Raw genomic sequence first — 19,061 nt, 5'->3', positions numbered from 1 at the left:
GTGTTTTGAGCCTATAATTTGTACTTGGATTTTACACACTTTTTCTTCAATTGATTTATATTTCTGCTCCTTTTTTATTTTTGTTTCTGAATTAGATTGAGGAGTTATGTAACAGGAAAATATAAGATTGTTGATGATGCAGTCACAGTTGAAATTTACTAGTCCTATACATATTATTTTGATTTTAGCAATTTGCAATGCAGGGGACCCATATGTAGATATGACATATATAATAAAGATCTTTAATGGTCATGATTCTGGTTTACACCAACAAAATGCAATGCATGGTTTTGAATTTTTCTATTCTGATCAGAACTGAATAAACGGGTATATGTAGTATGCAGGATAAAGTAAAATGAATAGAGACATAAAAAGTACTAGTGTTTTTGGAACAACATTTATCTTTTATGTACTTTGTATTTTCTTCATATAAATTTGTATCTTCTCAATTTTTTTTAAAGGGAACTTTGTATTAATCAGCAAGGCCCAAAATATCTAAATGGACCAGATTATAAATTTCTCAGGGGATTTCTTTCAACCATATTAAATTTGGTATGGTAAATGCCAAATTAGCTAGAGAGTGTGTTATTAAATTACCTCTTTTTTTATATGTAAAGATTTATAAAGCCTAAACTTATTCAAAAGAGCTATTCAGTTTACTACGATGGTGTCAAAGGATCGAGTAAGGTTATGTGTTGAGATTAAAGCCTCTACAACTCCAATGTTATTTCCTTCTACTTTCAAATAAAAAAACACATCCTTGGGCTGCTATATTCAAGCCCATGAAAATTGCCATTGCCTTTGCTTTCATAACTGAAAGAAAGTGATGAGTCTCCAACTTGGTAGCAGCCATTACTACCCCCTCCTAATCTCTAATTACCACAGCTACTCCTCCATTCTTCCCATTAATCACAACTGCATCAACATTCATCTTGTACTATCAAGGGGAGGTGCGATCCAAGTACTAGGGATCAAACTCCTAGGAGGTGTCTTCTGCATCGCCGTCGTAGAGGGCACGGGTTAGATTGCGTCAATGAGCGCTTTCTGTGCTTTTTGAAGAAGATCTTCAAAAAGGCCATCTAAACATCCTCGAAGACAAATTTGTTCCTCCCTTGCCAAATATTATGAAGCACACACACAAAAATCACTCATTTCCTCCCCAATTTTGACCAACATGGAACGAACCCAATCTTGGAGAAGAACTTCAGTCGCCGCTTCTGTCCTTAGCATTAGGGGCGAGATAAACCAGAACCTTTGTACCCACTTACAGTCTCTAAAAAGATGAGTATCTGATTCCTCCTTTTCTCAACACCTAGGACAAATTTCTGAGCATCTAATTCCTCTCCTCTGCAAATTATTTTTGGTAGGTAGAAATTTGTTCATCAACCTCTATATAAAGTTTTGGGTTCTTAAGGAAATTTTCATCTTCCAAAGCTTTTTCCAGAATTGTTGCTCTATTTGGATTGGTGCACTGTTGCTCTCTAGTCCCTTTTTGTGGCTTCTAATAAGATGGTAAGCTCCTTTTACCTTATACTCTCCTCTTTTGTTGAATTTCCAAAAGTAGTTATCATGTTGTGTGTGATTATTTATGGGGATAGTTAGAATTTGTTCAGCTTCAAAAGGTAGAAAGGTAATTCCTGATTATGTCTTGGTTCCAGCTTTTGTCTCCTATGTTGAATAGGTTGTCCACTGTAGCTTCTTTGTCAAAACCTGTTCTAGTACTCCAGACCTTAAAACCATTTTGGTTAGGAAGCCACGGATCACCCCAAACTCTCACATCTTTTCTTGAACCGATCTGCCAAAGTCCACCCAGATCCAAAACCCATTTTATCCCCCCCCCCCAAATACTCCTCCAAGTGTAACGAGGGTTGAAACTTATGTCTGCGCATGTGAACTTCTTTCTTACAAAATACTTTGCCTTCAACATTCTAGCCGTGAGGGATTCTGGATTTTTAATTAGGTGCCATCCCTGTTTGGCCAAAAGAGCTTGGCTAAAAGCTTCAAAATTTTGGAACCCCAGTTTGCCTTCATTCTTTGCTTCACACATCTTGTCCCACGCCACCCAGTGAATCTTCCTCTCCCCCTCTTTACTTCTCTAGTAGAAATTGCTAATGATTCTTTCTAGATGGATGCATAGGCTCTTTGGCAACTGAAAACAACTCATTATGTAGGAAGGAATTGGTTGTGCCACTAACTTAATTAAGACTTCTTTTTCCACCTTCGATAGCAATTTCTCCTTCCAACCTTTTAGCTTCTTCCAGGTCCTCCCTTGGACGAACTCAAAAATCTTCATTTTGGACCTCCCAACAACTATTGGGATTTCTAAGTATTTTGAGTGATTTTTCACTGCCTTAATATTCAACCAAATTTGGATAAAAATTTGTCTGGTAGGAGGCACATTTCGACTAAAGAAAATCTCCGACTTGTCTAGGATAATTCTCTATCCTGAAGCTAGTTGGTAGGGTTTAAGAATCTCCATCATTGTCAAGATACTTTGATATGATGTTCTGAGAAAGACTATGCTGTCGTCGACAAAAAACAAATGAGAAATTTTCGAGGATGATCTGGCTATCTTGATGCCTTGTACGGCGTTTCTTTCTTGTGCTCTCCTCAAAAGACCGGAGAAACACTTTTGCACACAAAATGAATAGATAAGGGGATAATGGATTCCCTTGTATAATTCATCTTCTGGGTTTAAACTCTTTTGTTGAGCTCCCATTGAGTAGAATAGAGAAAGTTATTGAGCTTATACACCTCCATATGAGATCTAATCATCGTTGCAAAAAGCCCATAGCTCTTATAACTTCAATTAAAAGGTCTACTCCACCCTATCATATGCTTTCTCCATATCTAATTTCAGCCCCCTTTGCTTCCATCATTTTTTTCTTCATAAAATGGAATATCTTAAAAGCTGCTAACCCATTATCAGTTATAAGTCTTCTGGGGACAAAGGCACTTTGAAATTCTCCCACAATTTCAGGTAAAATAATCTTCAATCTATTCACAATCGTCTTAGTAACAATCTTGAATAGCACATTGCAATGTGAGATTGGTCTGAAATTTTTTGTGTGAGTTGGGTTTCTAGTCTTTAGGATTAAACATATACGCATTTTATTTACCTTTACGGGATTTGATCCATTATTCAACACATCAAAAGCCCAGTTTGTCACATCTTCCCCAACTATGCTCCACATTCTCTGATAAAACAGTGTCGGCATTCCATCCATGCCTGGCACCTTGGTTGGATGCATTTGGCTGAGAGTCTTTTTTACTTCTTCTTTTGAGAAGTCCTCTTGGATGATGCTTAGCCTTTCATTTGAAATTCTGCCCCTAACTACTTCAGTAACCTCCTCCATATTTTCAGTACCTTCCCCTGCAAAAAGAGACTCAAAAAATTCTGTTATTACCACTTTTATTTTCCCTTCCTCCTCGTGAACAATTCCAGCTACATCTGTAATTTTTTGGATCCAATTTCTTCTCATCCTTTGCGTGGCTTTTTGGTGAAAGAATTTCATATTGCGATCACCGGCTTTCAACCATGAGGCTCTCGACCTTTGCGCCCACCAAATATCTTCTTGTTTTAGCAACTCATCTAGTTCTCCTTGCAGTATCTTTGCTTTTGCCACTGCTTGTTCTGTTTGAGGACTTTATTGCACATTATCTAGTTTCTTCTGTTTTTCTACTATCGCCTTTGAAATCTGCCCAAACTGATTCTTCCTCCATTCTTCCAATGATTTTCTACAAATTTCCAGCTTCCTCTTCACTCCGCTGTTGTCCAGGATCCCAGTTCTTTTGACAATTTTTTCACACTCTTTCTTTTCCAGCCACACCTCTTCAAATCTGAAATCCTTTACTCTCTTTTTCTTGAATATCGAATCTCCCACCATATCGATGAGGATTGGACAATGATCGGACCTATATCTTTGTAAATGTTGTACCACCACTCTAGGAAAAGCCTCCTTCCAATTGATATTTGCAGTGACTCTATCCAACCTTTCTTGTACATTTTGACTCCCTCCTTGATTCTTTGTCCAGGTAAATGCATGGCCAACAAACCCAAGGTCTAGTAGTTCATTTGTTTAAAGAGCCTCCTTGAAGCCTCTTGTTTATGAAAATGTCACCGGCAATCCTCCTTGCTTCTCTTTTTGTTCGAGTACTTGGTTAAAATACCCAAATACCATGCTTGGCATATTGTTTGCTTGTCCTAGGGTTCTTAGGAGTTCCCATGATTTGTGCTTGTTAGTTGTTTCTGGGCATCCGTAGAATCATGTGGCTCTCTATGGCCTGTTGTCCCCATCTTCTTTAACTACCATATCAATGTGGTTTAGCGACATTGATTTTATCTCAACTGTTAGCTCCTTCTCCCCATATGACTGCTAGCTAGTTCTCCCGATTTATTCCTCCCTTCCCCTCTACAATCCACTCCTATAACATTCTCCAAACCTCCTCTTCTCCTCAGAGTATTGATTTGATTAGCTTTCTTTCTTGTTTCCATTAAGAAAACAAGATTGTGATCTTTTTGTTTCAAGAGCTTATTAAGAGCTCTAACTGCCCATGGGTTCTCAAGCCCACGACAGTTCCAACTAACAAGCTTCATTGGTCTCGACAGGGTTGCTTAGCAACCATTGCTGTTGGTGGGTTTGATTGGTGCTTCTTTGTTTTCTTCTCTTCCTCTTCAGTCTCCATAGGTACTTCTTCTGCCAGCTTCCTCTTCGCATTTGTACTCATCTTTTCTTATTTGTTTGAGTTCTTATTTTCTGATTCTTCGGATCTTCTTTTTCATTTTTTCCTCTCCTCTTTTCCCTGTATCTCTGTTGTGTTTTCCTCTTCAATTATCATCTCTTCATTTCTGACTTCTTCCTTGGGCTTCTCTCCTTCTTTTGTTTCTTCTTTGTTTTTTTGTCTTGGTGTTTGCCTTGTTTGTGTGTCTTTGTCTTTCTCCAATCCTTTCTCTTTCTTTTCATTCTCTTTTCCATCATCTTTCTTGGTTGTTTGCACTTGAGTAAGGCTTGGTTGTTGCTTGTGTTTTGCTTGGATTGTCTGTTGTCTGTTACTGTTAGATTAGCCAGTTTATTTAGCAGCCTTTGTTGACTCTCTTTTAGTGAATTCCTCTCATTTTCTTCAGATTTTGTTCCTTCCCCAGCTTTCCTTTTGTTTTCCCGACTGTCACTAACCTTTATCCCCATGGTATTAGCTCTTATCCAAGTTCCAAGACCATTGGATTTTTGTTTGCTCCCATATTCTTTTTCTTCTGCCTCTTTACATGTTCCTTCATGTTCCAATCTACCATAGAAATAACATAGGATGGGAAATTTTTCATACTTGAAGTCCACCCAAGCTATCCCATCTTCCTTGCTTCTTATGTTTGTTCCTCTCTTGATTGGTTGGTTTACATATATCCTCACTTTGGCTTTGATAAATAGCCCCTGTCCATTACCTCCATCATATAGGTTGCACTCTAGGACTTCCCCTACTACTGCTGCTAGCTTCCAACCCAGTTTTATTATTTTACAGTGTTCCTGTATATTTCAGATCTGGACATTTACCTTTGGTTTAGTGAACTTCATTTCCTCTAGGTTTATGTTCCTCTCCCATTTCTCCATTATCAGCCACAAGTTCCTAAATATCCATGGACTTCCTTTTAGGACTCTCTTCGTGTCTCCTTATTTCTTGAAAAAAACTGGTAGATTTTACTTTAGATTTCTTTCATCTAAAAACCCTCGGATTTCTTCCATATGTTGTACATTACATTTTGAACTCAGCTAGGGTTGATAGTCTTCTCAGTCAATAGCTTTCCCACAATACTATATTTACATCTTTGGACTCCTTCAGTGATGTCATCTTCATCGTATAATACAAATGATTCTTCCTCTTCTTCATATGTATCTTTTGGCTTTGAATCTCCTGTTTTATTTACTGATGTAGATTCTTCCATTGCAGGCTTTGATCAGCAGTTGGCACAAAAACACGATTAGGTACAATCGGATCTAGTTCACGACAGTATATACGGACTTCCTATTACTACCCTCCACGTTTCTGTTAGGTGTTATGCCCTAGCAAAATAATAGAGAGGAAAACTTTATTCTTCTCAATATTAACAGGTCTATATCCAATATGTGCTTCTTTTATCTCCCCATGTAAATATATTGCCTTTTTAGTTTTGTAGGAGCTTCAATCATATCATTATAATGAAAAAGATTATGAAGGTCTACCATTTGACTTTCATGGATATGTTGTTTACATTGAGTAGGTGGTAAACTCAAAGCTATTGTATGTCTACACTCAGTAACCTAAATGCTTAGTTCAAGCAATTACATTCTTTTCTTTCCATTCATGTGATCACTTTTTCTTTCTCACCTATATCAATTTCTTCTTATGCAAATATAACCTCAAAGTGAATGTGGTGTTGCATCTAATCGTCACAAATCCAAAACTCCATATGCATATTTTTTCTTTGCCAATAACCTTGTCGTTGTTGACCACAAAAGTGACCATGTTTATATATTGGCTATACATGAAGAAAGTTCAAGCATGACATAATGGTTGGATATGCTGGGAGAAACTTCTAAACTTAAATAGCTCCGAGACACTAGGGTCATTAAAGCAGTATTTTTATTTGAATGGTATTGCAGCTACTTTAATGAGGATGTTCAAGATCTAATCATGATGATGTATTCTGATATTTATGTTGTAATAGTTTTATTTGGATTTTTTTAACATTAAATCTATTTAGTCTTAAAATATTTGCTTTTCAACACTACGAATTAGTTAATTTCATACTTTTATTACGATGGATACTCCTTATAGGAATGTGGCAAATTTTTTCAAGTCTTCTATATGCGATGTAATTTTGTGCTAAAAAGCATTTTTTATTATATTTTATTTTATTTTATTTTAAATTGACTTTTATGATTAGCCACGGTTTTTAGTGTGATCATTTTTAGTTAGTCACAAAAAAATGTGATAAAATAGTTTGAGTTAGTTATAACTAAATAACACACTAATATTAGCCACAGATAAAAACATAATAAAAAAATCCAACCTGTCTATATTAGCCAAGGATAAAGTGTCACAAAAGCAAAATTTATATTATGCATGATTTTATTTTGCCATAGAAAAAAAAAAACGTGTATTAAAAAAATTGTGACCACTTAAAAATGTGTTGCCTTCTTTAGCCACAGATACTCATTCGTGGCAGAAGTCTTTTTGCAGTTGCTAAACCCCGTGTTCTAGTGCTATATATGCATGCCACTTAGTTGTTGGCTAATGGCTATTTATGTTTGCATTTTAAAACACGTGGATTTGATTCCATGAACGTAACCATGGTCCATGGCCAAACCATAAATATTATTGAATCAAGTCCGATCCTACTGCATTAATATCAGTGGAAGCAGACAGAATTAATCATACCCTACATTAATTAATATAGAAAGTCTTGTGATTCATATACACACAACAAAATTCTCACAGTTAACCGGCATTGAGAAGGTAGAACTCTGAATTTAGTTTATCAGGCTAATCATCATTCTTTTGAACAACTCTTATGCTAATGTTTAATTTAGTCATGCACATTATTTTGTAAATATAAGTGAGACAGACAAGGATCAATTTAATTTGTATATGTAACTAACGTGGACATTTTGTTTTGTTTTCCGAATTGCTCATCAGATGATCATCAGTTTTAGTTTTACTCTTCATCCATTCATAACCTTTTTTTTTTACCTCCCTTTCCTACTCATGACAACGATGTGGTCTTTCTTTTACATGGAACATCAACAAATTAAGATTTTCAATGATCGAGAAGCACATAAACCATCTTGTTTAGCTGTCAACACAATCGACAATTCTGTATGACACACACAGAGACAGAGGGCCCATCTTTCTTTGACAGTGTTTCTTGTTGATGAGATCATAGAATAGGAAAGAACATATATATATGGACCTCTAGTAATAATAGTAATACATAGAATATAAGGAATGAGCTCAACCACAAGCATTGTTTGAAATTGAAGTAAGACATTATTTGTAATTGTAATAATGGAGTAGGATCAAGTGTCAGGGCTTGTCATTGTGAATGGGTGGTTTGCGATGGGGTTGGGCGTAATCCATCTCAACAATGGCTTCTTCCTCCTCTGTCTCCTGAGAATGGTGGCTTGCAGGTCCCAGCATTGAGCGTGTCTGTTCATGCCTCCTCTCCTCCTACACAAAACACAACCATATATCTCATCACTTTCTTTCACTTCTCTTCTCTCCTGCATATATAAACATGTATCATCCTACCATATACACCATTTCATTTAATCTAATTTCCCCATATGCGTCTATGGCCAAGTACTCATCTGATGCATGCATACTCCTCTTTTACATTTTATATTTATATTTCATATAAGAGAAATTCTTGAGTACCAACGAGTTTTAATATTTTTGGCAAATATTGGACTAGCACAAATACAAATTTATCTTTAACAAATAAATTTTATTAATTTATGTGTATAAACTATAAAAAATATATATGCAAAAGGTATTGATTTATACGTACAAATTCTAATAAATATAGATGCAAATTATATATTTTTTGTGTGCAAAATTTTTGTAAATATAACTAATCAAATACCGATAAAAATAATAATATTTATTGGTCATATAAATATAATAATTTTTTAATATATTTTATTAAATTATTTAACATGATACTTGTTCATATCTTAATTATCGTCTTTATATAAAGACATCTTCATATAAATAATCACTAGAAAACAAATAATTAGACGATCACCAAAATATTTGACTTGTTTATCTTTATTTTAAAGATGTTCAAACTCTAGCTAGCTAGTGAAGCTGACCTCCGAAAATGTAAAGGGGCAAATAACTCTATCAAAATAGAAATTATCTGAAGAGAATTTTTTGTGCAATATTCATACCTTTATTGCAAGAGAGGATGGTGAGTCCTTTTGAAAAGATTCCCCTGCATACCAACCACCATCACTGTTATTATTATCATCTCAAGAAAGAAAGTTATTGTTTAGAGAACAAAGTTATATATTGGAGTAGTGCACTATTCTCAAGAACTTAATGAACCGGGGTAGTCTCATTTTAATATATTTCTTCAGTAATATATTGGAGTAGTGCACTATTTCTTAATGAACTCTACTCAACGAGTGTTCTTATTAGGTACATAATCAAGTGATATATTTAAACAATAATAATTGATGATAAAAGAAAATATGTGTATGGTATTCATGTATGTGCAAGTTTGGAGGGGAGGGATTATTGTAGGAAAAAAGCATCAGCACCTGATGGACCATCAACGACGACCATTTGTTTCCAAGTTGATGATGTACTGCTACAACTATCATAAACAACTTGTTTTCCCTTTAAATTTGATGAAGTAGTAGTTATCGTCTCCAACAACTTTACCTTGTCTTTGTCTTTCTCTACTTCCTGCACTTATAACCAAATGTAGTCACTATCAACAATTTCAAAAGGTGATGAACAAATTACAAATGTATATTATTGTGTTTACTATTAAATTTCAGCGAGGTCCTACAATTAACACACAAACTTTTATTATTGGAGACGAACCTGATGAAAGTGGCAGTTTGCAGAGGGTTTTATAGTAAGAGGACGGGCGGTGCATGCATGGGAAGAAACTGTGAACAAGAGAAGCACAAGAAGAGAAAGAGAAGACATACTAGTATGCCTCGGATCCAACAATTGGGGGGTTTGTATGAAACTTTAGAGGGTAAGGTTTTAACGTATATGTAACGGTAGAATTATGAGCAAGCGCATTGAATGCATGTTTTGTATGAGAACGTGCATGTGTTTGCCTGATCAACCTTCAAAACCAAATTCAACATATCAAGGGTCCACATTTGTCCCCCAACCTTCTCTTCCCTCCTCACTTTTAATCCCTCGTAATAATAAATGCTATTTATACACCAAAATCAGCCACCATAAATATATGCGTAGTTTAATTTATTTTCAATGTATATTTGAATTCCAACATGTATTTTATATTTATACTGGTGACTGACTTTAGTAACTGATTTTAGTGTACACGTAGCATAATGCAATCACTTGCACAAAGAGAAATGTTTAATACTTTCATAATTGCCTAGTTTTTTGTGGTTACATCGTATTTTTTAACATATTTTTAATAAAATACTAGCAATGGAATTGAGAGTTTAGGCAATTAATCCATTTATCGATAATAAGTATCTCTCCACTCTTCACCATATTAAGATGAAATAGACCAACATTGGGTATACGTTTATATATGGTCCCAGCTCTGTCATAAGAGAGAACTAATTAGTTTACTACGAGTTTCAATCAGAATTATTTGCAATGGAAGATCAGAGAAACTTTGAAAGATTTGAGCACAAATTGCGTAATTGGCAACACAAGGGGCCTACAAAAGGGTGGGGGATAGAGACGAAGGAGAGCCTATAAGGGACAAGGGAGCATGGCTAAACCACCAAGTGACTAGGTCGCTGAGGCATGCTATCCCATGTGCCCATTGGTTCCCAAATTTGCATAGAATCTAACTCTTCTAGGTTGTATTGTATTAGCTCCAAGCAAGAACGCTGATGCATGATTTGGTATGGGTTTAATGTCATGCTTTTACCATACTAAAATTAAAATGCTCTCTTTACATTGCATATAAGATTTGTTCACATCAGCTAATGTCTGATGGTGTACATGTTTGATGCCTCTGCTTGTATGCAAACATCACAAATCATGTAACAAACAATGAAATTACTATTTACCCTCATTAAAAAGATATAATCCCATACAATATCCAAAGATAATCATGGAGAACAATCAAGAGAAGGTCGAAAGACTGAATGAGAGGATTTTGAAGCTTAATTAGGTTCTCAGAATTTAAATATATCATTTTTATATATAAAAACTGTACATATATATCATTGATATAAATCAAGGTTCCTGATATGAGAATTGTAACGAAGTCATCATACAAATCATTAATCATAGTCATCGATATAAGGAACTGGCTAATGAATGTGGGAAGTGAGATCCCCAAATGTGTTCTCGCCACTGTATGTTACATAAAGAAAGCCATCTTCATCCTTCTTCTCTTCATATACAGCAGACATAATTGCTCCTGTAGGAGGAAGTACATTGTCCACAAAAATGAAGATGGCCTTTTCAGCACTTAATTTAATCCTTTTGCGGATAACATACACAAACTGTCCCACTGTCAGGTCAGCAGGGACCAGGTACCTGCACGTATTCATTTATTCATTAAGTTAATAACTATTGATATTACTACCAAAAGAGTATAATAACTATATACTCCAACTTAAATTTGTCATATTAACAGTTAAATAAAACAAATCAATGACCATGATCACGGCTAAGAAGTAAGATGTAAATACACAATTCAAATGCAGTTCAGCGAAGAATTAATTCAGGTCCTGTCACAAAATAAAGAAGCGTATTTGCAATATAAGCATTAATTATAGCTTTAATTCCCACCAGATTATGAACTGAGTCTTTAAGATAACTCAAAATTACTTACCGATAGCAATTATCTTTTCTTTGGTTTTCCACAGTATCCCTCACCCCAACAGGCCAATGACTAATCCGCCACAGTACTGAGCTTCATTTAAGGGTTTGTCACTAGCTAATGGGTTGTTGCATGCACAAGGTGGGAGTCGAACCCCCGACACTTGCTTAAGCGTACTAGTGAGCTAACCACTAGACCAACCCAACTTGGTTAAAATTATCGGAATTGTGTGGCATCGAAGCAATTATCTTAACAACAGTTAATAGTCTATCATGCCAAATCAATACGTTATTTTGAGCAATTTGGTGCATAACATAACAAAACATTACAACATGGTTTTGATCAATTCAAGCCATTGAGTAACAAGTATAGAATAAATTTGAAATTACATACCCAATTTAGAATAGTTGAACAAGACAAAGAATATGCCCAAATCCTTATATTATCTTTTATTTTAAACACATATTGCACATTATTCTAACACGGCCAAACAGAGAATTGACAGATATAAACTTCATTCAAAATTTTATATGGATGGCATACAGGATACAAACAATCAAGTGAACAGCAATAAAAATTTATTAATGATATAAGCTTTCCTTTGAATTTCACACAACTGAAACAGAAATTATTTAACTGATGATTCCCAACTAGAAGGAAAATTATAAACAACATCTTACTTCTTCTTGTCAATGCTTGGGATGTCACTTCTTTCGGCCTTTTCAACAATCACCTTCAGACGCATCCAGATATAATTAGCACAAAGGATGTATTCAGTTACATACATGTAAATGAAGGAGCTAAAACGTCGCACACCTGACAGATATAGTATTACATGTGTATCTACCTTAATTGTTAAAATCAACCTATCTCTAACATCTACATACGAGAGTAAAACAAGATAAAATAAGAAAATGCAGAAATCATTGGCAGTATATATTCATATCCATAACTTAGACTGATAGAAGTACTAGTACAAAGCAATAAGCATGACAGTTTTAGGACAAAGAAACATCCGTTACTGGGTCCAACCTTCAAGAAAGTCAACAAATTTATAGGTCCATGAAGAACATTACTAATTAACTCTTGTTTAAATAATCATAATAGATGGCATCAGCAGCTATAAAGGAAAGATAAATCAAGTGCTGGTTCTCACCGGGATCCTGTCTGGGTATTTCTCCCTAATCCTTGCGGCCTCTGCTCTTCTCTTCTCTGCAAATAAAAATGGATCATTCATTTGTATATTACTACCAACAACTAAGCTTTACACAGAAGATAAAAAAGAAATTATATACATAATAAGAGTATATACCAAGATCGTGCTCTTGTTTGAAGTAGCTCTTTGCCATTCCTCCTGAAATTAACATTAGCTAAATTCAAATAGAAGACTAAGATTGCCCAAAAGGAACAGAGCAAATAATTACAGATAAGAATAAGACGACTCCCCCAGTTTCAACAAAAAGAAGCGGTGTTTTCGTTTGAAAAGGATGATACCGTACCGTGATTTTGGATAAAATTCCCAAATTAAGTGAAACTTAGAATGGATGGAAACAAGAAACTGACAGAAATTCGCAGAGTATGATTATTGGTTATCGGACTAGAGAAATTATAATTATTGGTTTTGAGAGAGTTAAGAATTTAGTGTACGGATGTAAACCTGGACGGTGGAGACGATAGAAATTAGGAGAAGAAGAAGAAGAGATAGAATAAGCCCGTTGAGTGTTGATCACAACTACAAGTAGTCGCAGATAGCGTGATGAGGATTATTTATTTATGGCCCCTTTCCTTGCTTTATGTTATACATTTTGCAAGCTGCAACGATAAGCTCGCAGTATAGTTTCTTGTAAATACAGATTAGTACTATCTCCATTTTTATATTGAGAGTAAACATTAATCTCCAGATCATACACTTTATTTACTAACAAATTTTTAATGTTCAGCAAGTTTTTAAAAATTATTTTAGAGAGATTAATTCCTCCATCATTTAAGAAAGTATTCACTTATAATATTTTTTAAAACTAATTATCTTCTAATAGTATTTATTAAGAATTTATTTGTCCAATATATGTTAAAATTTAGTTAAAAACAATAAAGAGACTAGTCCTTTTTATTAGTAATTCTCGAGATTCAGAATAATAAAATTTATTAAAAATAAAAATATCAAATTTAAAATTTGTTAGAAGCTAAATTTAAATATTTACGCTTTACATAAAACAAGTATATCACATTATATTTAAAACACCAGCAACAAAAATAAGAATTTAATTTTAATATATTGTTAGCGTAAAATAATTTTATACGTATATTTAATTACATAACACCATATCAGTAAAAATAATTATCTTTCATGTTAATAGTGTTAATACTCATCTAAAAAAACAGACGTAATAACACTTTATAAAATACTTTACACACTGCAGCAAAATTAAACTCTAAAAAATGTAGATAGCTTTGTTCAATAATAGTTACACTTATTCATTCATAGAACCCCACATTTTAATATTTTATGTATCTTTTCGGGAGCAAGAGTAGTGCCCATGGAAATTTCATTTTGGAGCATTATCGGCATCATGAAAGCGAAAGGAACTTAACGAGTATATTCGGTTGGAAATTGGATCCTCCTTAACCTTAAACAGTGAGGTCGGGCGGTGGGGTTGCTCTTCTCTGTCGTATCGCATGAGTCTTGAAAGTTGAGACTCCAGTATTATCCTTTTAAGTTTGCCATTTGGCAGAGACCGAATACGTTATGCACTGAATCTAAAATTATAGACCTCTCATCTCTCACTTATCCACTTTATCCATTCCTGGATTTATAAGACATCCAAGTAAACACCAACTTTCAGTGTAAAAAATATTTTTGTTCATTATTAATTAATTAAAGGTGGTGATTTAATCCAACATTGAAAGAAAAACTTCTGGCCTCTATCCTAACCAAGCATTTTGCAGATCTCGTGGTGGAACCAATAACTCAAACCAGAGTTAAAATAAATGGCTAATTTGAGAACTAAAGATAATTATCTCCATATGAACTTTTTTTTTCTTTTTTGAGAGAGAGAGAGAGAGAGAGAGAGATGTGCTCCTGGTGATCACTGCTTAAGTTGACAGGTGTTCACTAGGCATTCGACACAAGAGAAACGAATTCAACTTAACTTACAAAAAGAATGCATGTTACCGCAAAGCATGAGCCAGTTTATAGCAATATGCTTCACAAGCAACCACAGACACACTTACAACTGATGATTCCTACGTCCAAAATGTTATCGGCTCAAAGGAAATAGGAGAAAAAGAAAAGGAAAAAAAAAAAAAGAAACACCACCTGCAGAGTCGATCTACTTCTCATTTAGTCATCACTTCTTGAATAGTCAGGAAATGCAAGGAAACTATAATTTTGGGGGGGAAAATTGCATGGTGAACGATGAATCTCGAAAACCCTTAGGCCTTTTTCATGAGATACCCCATTATTATGCCAAGCAAACCAATTAATATGACAATGACCATCGAAACGCCCCCACGACTTTTGCTGCTTTCACGTTTCAGCAGCTCCTGAAAGTAAAAAGGTAATTGAATTAAGTATTTCCTTCCGTTCAAAAAGGACACTGAAACAACACTTTCAAAGTTGATTCAATACAAATAGATAAAGACCGTTTATTTTTGTCATCATTTTGTATAAAATGGTCTTTGTCCACATATTCACCTCTAAGAAATCCCCAAAGATGTAAAGATGGAATTAGTTTGAAACCCAATGAAATATACCAACATGTTCTGAACCAACGTTCCTTCAACTAAAGCACAAATGTGTAGATGCTGAAAATCTAAGCCAGTCATTACTCAACAACAGCAAAAATTGTGCTAGTGCTGAAAAATCTAAGCCAGTCATTTGATACTTTCATGATTGTGGACCTTAATAAGTGGCTGAGTTGCCTAGAAATCAAAAGGGTGAAACTTTTTGGACTTTTATGATGATAGCGAGGGTTAATGAAATATGAATGGCATCCCATCTTTTCTATTTTTTTTTCTTTTTGTTAGCCCACTGTTTTGCTGCTAAAAAAATGAATACTGCTAATTTTGCTCAGTTTTATAACTAAAAAATGTGAGTCATGGAATTGTTTCAGTTGTGGTATAACACCTCTGGAGAATTATGTTTAAGAGTTACTGGTAGTATGGAGTTAATGTTAGCTACTTAATTGTGTATATTGCAATGCACTATTGGAAGTTTAGAACCCTGCTATGAGAAATAATGCACCCAGCCTAACCCAGCACACTGCTACAGGGAGAGCATGTAATTCCTTCTTAGTAAAAAAAAAAAGTATCACCAGGAAGTCGTGAAACTAATCCTTCAAGACATTTATCTTTTTTTTCCCTATTATTTCTCGTACTTTTCTTCAGTTTTAGGGCTATACTATCCACTTAGGACGGGATACTCGTGGCAAGGGAACTCATATTCCAAACTTAACTACCTTTTCAGTCAGGAAAGCAAAGAAGAAATATAGAGCAGTCAGCTGGACCCACATATTTTGTAAATACTCACCAGTTCCTGATTAAGCTTGCTATTTTGTCGCAATGCATTATTCTTTTCTTCAGTAAGCCTTGCAATAAGAGCTTTTGCCTACATCAGTCAGAGCATCTCTTATCATTTATCAAATAAAGTAGCCACAGAAAAAAAAAGTGAAAAAAGAAAAAAAACAAAGATATTGTTTTCTTATAATATTCCAAGATCATTGGTCATACAACATGGTATCTTGGTACTTAAAACATAATTTACCCATATATTTGACAAACACAAAATTATTAGACAATTAAGAGAAAAGTATTCTTTTCTTTCTTTAGAATCTGGAGCTAAAAATTTAACCTCCAAAAGTTGCATATTTCCTGAAGCTATGTAAAATCACTTGCTAAAAATGCAAATATATTACTTAAACTCCAAGAAAGTTATCCCCTAAAACCATCACTTTATACAAATAATCTGCACTACATAACCATCTTGCTACATTTGGTGACACTAATTACAATTTAACCATTAAGTTCCACAATCTACAAAAGTTGAGAGAGAGCACAAAAAAGTCATTTAATAACAATGGTAGAGTAAGATGGCTCAAAGCTTTAAACACATCAATAATAACTGCTGGCAACTCTTGTTAAAACCACCAATTCTCAAATCCTGGAATCCCAAACAGTTGAACACAGAAAAATCTCAAATATTAAGTATTCTTCCAATGAAAGAGCATCAACATATAAGTGTTTCAATTAAAGGGTGTATTTCTACATCAACTTTGCACAAATTATGACAGAGCCCAGAACCCCAACTTTATATCCAAGCCACCTAGCAGCTAATGTCATTGTCAGCTTACTACACTCAGGTATCCACAGCAATAACCAAAATGAATATTGACAAACAACAAAATATACTTCAGAAGAAAAACAAGGGGAGAAAAACCAGTTAGGAAATTTGGTTTACCTCTGCAGATTTTTCTGGAACATCTGATCGTTCAGCAAAAGCCCTTGTTACCTGAAATACCAAAAATGAGAAAGTAAGCAAGTTGATCAGGCTGGACATTTTATCAAAAGAACGAGAAGGAAAAGAATTTAACTAAACCAATAGCTAGTTAAGACTCACTGGTGTGGAGTCAGGACCAGTGAAATTTCCATTCTCAGAGATAGAGCCTCTAGGTGATGACCCTTCCTCAGAACCTTCTGCGACTGGAGACGGTGGTTGAGTTGGGGCCAGATACACCACTCTCAATTTGCACTCCTCAACCAAATGCCCTGCTTCCTTGTTGAACTAGAAAATCCCAACAGCGCAAGTCTTGTCATTTCACCAAATGAGGAAAGCGAATCATAGGAATTCGTAACGGAAATGAGCATGATGAATTATACCATTTCAGCAGTGATATCCTTTGGAGTTGTTCCATCAGGTGCTTTTACGCTTTGAAGAAGAAACTTATCCTTGCATTGCATATCAGGTGGAGCTTCCTTTTGCGCTTGCATGGTAACTTTAAAAGTCCAATGTCACAACGTCATTGATAACCATTCAAATAATAATAAAACTCCGCCAAGAAACGAAAGAAAAAACAGAAGATAACATTCTGCACTGGGCCTATTATATTCATATTTGTACCTGTAACATCACACGTAGATCGCGGCATGACAATTCCAGTGTTTGGACGAACACAATATTTCTTAGGATTGGTTGTTTTCACCTGAAAAATACGAATATACAGATTAAAATATGTAAATCTCGCACGATGCACTTGAGAATAGGTTCAATTGTGATCAGATCTAATAGGTTTTGCAAAATCAAAATCAAAATCAAAATTATAATTACAATCAATACTTCAAAACCAAATAAATTTCGGTTAAAAAAAATGTGTTAAGGATCAGTAATTGGAAGGAGGAGTTAAAAGCAGATGGTGAAATGAAGCGGTACCTTGAAAGCAACATAGCTATCGGTCTTATTTGACAATTGAAGAGAGCATGAGATCTGCTTCTTCAGCTCAACTGAAAAATGGAACAATAACCCAAAAGGCAAATCAAACCCTAGCAGAAATGCAAAGCGATCGACGGCAAAAGAAAAAAGAAAATGAAAAGAGAAAAGATTGAAAACTGACAGAAGAACTTGAGCTCGAGAGGCTCGATGCTAAGAAGCTCGCCGGTGCTCATGACAGATCAATGGTTTAGGGCGGTGATCTGCGTTCCGAATGAAGAGAAGAGAAGAAATGGACGGAGAGAACGAGAACAAGAATGTGGATGAAGAATAATTAATAATGAAAGGGAAATTTTGACACACAACAGGGAGGGGACGATCTAGTAGTATTCTCATTCAAATCTCCTTTTTCTTTTCTATTTTCTCTGTGGTTGAGAGTGTCGCCATTTCAACATGCCTTCAAACTCTATAATTAATTACTAAATAAAAAATTAACACGAGGATTCCTAATAAAATTACTAACTAAAATATTTATAAAAAAATTTAAATTTTTAATATATTTATTATACATTTATTAAATTAAACTACTCTAATTTGAATTCAAATTCGAATTTTTTTTTTTTAAAAAGTCAAAAAACAAAGACGCTACGAAATTAAATCAAACTAATTTTAATTTTAGTTTTTTTTTTTTATTTTATATGAGAATCTCTAACATGACAAATTAAAAATTAATTCGATACAAATTTAAATTTTATTTTAAATTTTTTTTTAAATTAAAAGTAAAACTTGAACTTACAATTTTTAAATAAATATAAAAAAATTATGTCATAAACTATTGGTAATCAATAAATTATTATATATATAAAATAAAATTTAAGTCCTATATATATGTCTGTTACAACTTACAAATTGACATCTTATATTTAAAATATTTTTTTCTAACTACTACATCTTATAGTTACGAACGAAGCTGGCAAAGTCTTAGCCGAAGGCCCATACACTCATGTTTGGGGGCTCATACAATACTTCATTATTGTTTGGAGTTTTAAAATTTTATAAAAATTTATTAAAAAAATTTAATATAATATCCCATTCACCTCTTGATAATGAATA

The 19,061-nt window shown here is 34.4% G+C and overlaps 3 protein-coding genes and 1 long non-coding RNA gene across 6 annotated transcripts; 1 reads left to right on the top strand and 3 right to left on the bottom strand.

The window, feature by feature from the left end:
• Positions 1-593: 593 nt before the first annotated feature.
• LOC114927693 (uncharacterized) lies at positions 594-6,330 on the top strand. 2 transcript variants are annotated; one of them, XR_003818624.2, is made up of 3 exons: positions 659-1,363; positions 1,445-1,512; positions 5,941-6,330. It is a non-coding gene; the product is annotated as an uncharacterized lncRNA (long non-coding RNA). The 2 variants fall into 2 exon arrangements; XR_011882105.1 differs by having other exon boundaries at positions 594-1,512.
• A 1,587-nt stretch (positions 6,331-7,917) lies between these two features.
• On the bottom strand, positions 7,918-9,829 carry LOC112799684 (uncharacterized). The gene is made up of 4 exons (XM_025841741.3): positions 9,583-9,829; positions 9,294-9,441; positions 8,922-8,965; positions 7,918-8,199 (listed from the first exon to the last, which is right to left on the bottom strand). Exons 1-4 carry the CDS (start codon positions 9,688-9,690, stop codon positions 8,056-8,058), a joined length of 444 nt encoding a protein of 147 aa, XP_025697526.1. The 5' UTR covers positions 9,691-9,829; the 3' UTR covers positions 7,918-8,055.
• A 1,037-nt stretch (positions 9,830-10,866) lies between these two features.
• Positions 10,867-13,426, bottom strand: LOC112801523 (autophagy-related protein 8f). 2 transcript variants are annotated; one of them, XM_025844313.3, is made up of 5 exons: positions 13,185-13,426; positions 12,840-12,881; positions 12,684-12,739; positions 12,208-12,260; positions 10,867-11,241 (listed from the first exon to the last, which is right to left on the bottom strand). In XM_025844313.3, the coding sequence occupies exons 2-5, from the start codon at positions 12,874-12,876 to the stop codon at positions 11,013-11,015; spliced, it is 375 nt and encodes a 124-aa protein (XP_025700098.1). In that variant the 5' UTR covers positions 12,877-12,881; positions 13,185-13,426; the 3' UTR covers positions 10,867-11,012. The 2 variants fall into 2 exon arrangements, with proteins under 2 accessions (XP_025700098.1, XP_025700099.1); XM_025844314.3 differs by having other exon boundaries at positions 13,027-13,291.
• A 1,097-nt stretch (positions 13,427-14,523) lies between these two features.
• Positions 14,524-18,454, bottom strand: LOC112801522 (vesicle-associated protein 1-2). Its single transcript, XM_025844312.2, has 8 exons — positions 18,133-18,454; positions 17,952-18,022; positions 17,643-17,724; positions 17,402-17,517; positions 17,142-17,306; positions 16,983-17,033; positions 16,056-16,133; positions 14,524-15,070 (listed from the first exon to the last, which is right to left on the bottom strand). The coding sequence occupies exons 1-8, from the start codon at positions 18,182-18,184 to the stop codon at positions 14,960-14,962; spliced, it is 726 nt and encodes a 241-aa protein (XP_025700097.1). The 5' UTR covers positions 18,185-18,454; the 3' UTR covers positions 14,524-14,959.
• Between the last annotated feature and the right edge of the window lie 607 nt (positions 18,455-19,061).

The sequence above is a fragment of the Arachis hypogaea genome, chromosome 5, assembly GCF_003086295.3.
Source record: "Arachis hypogaea cultivar Tifrunner chromosome 5, arahy.Tifrunner.gnm2.J5K5, whole genome shotgun sequence".
Taxonomy (NCBI): domain Eukaryota; kingdom Viridiplantae; phylum Streptophyta; class Magnoliopsida; order Fabales; family Fabaceae; genus Arachis; species Arachis hypogaea.
Note: the sequence above shows the minus strand (reverse complement) of the source record. Positions and strands in the feature narration are given on the sequence as shown.

Coding starts and splice junctions, on each gene's coding strand:
- LOC112799684 (XM_025841741.3), bottom strand. CDS start 9,690: ATGTCTTCTCTTTCTCTTCTTGTGCTTCTCTTGTTCACAGTTTCTTCC. Junction 9,442..9,582: donor CAAACTGCCACTTTCATCAG/GTTCGTCTCCAA, acceptor TTATAAGTGCAG/GAAGTAGAGAAAGACAAAGA. Junction 8,200..8,921: donor CATCCTCTCTTGCAATAAAG/GTATGAATATTG, acceptor TGTTTTGTGTAG/GAGGAGAGGAGGCATGAACA.
- LOC112801523 (XM_025844313.3), bottom strand. CDS start 12,876: ATGGCAAAGAGCTACTTCAAACAAGAGCACGATCTTG. Junction 12,740..12,839: donor CAAACAAGAGCACGATCTTG/GTATATACTCTT, acceptor TTTTATTTGCAG/AGAAGAGAAGAGCAGAGGCC. Junction 12,261..12,683: donor AATACCCAGACAGGATCCCG/GTGAGAACCAGC, acceptor ATGCGTCTGAAG/GTGATTGTTGAAAAGGCCGA.
- LOC112801522 (XM_025844312.2), bottom strand. CDS start 18,184: ATGAGCACCGGCGAGCTTCTTAGCATCGAGCCTCTCGAGCTCAAGTTC. Junction 17,725..17,951: donor ATAGCTATGTTGCTTTCAAG/GTACCGCTTCAT, acceptor CGTATTTTTCAG/GTGAAAACAACCAATCCTAA. Junction 16,134..16,982: donor TTCCAGAAAAATCTGCAGAG/GTAAACCAAATT, acceptor TGACTGATGTAG/GCAAAAGCTCTTATTGCAAG.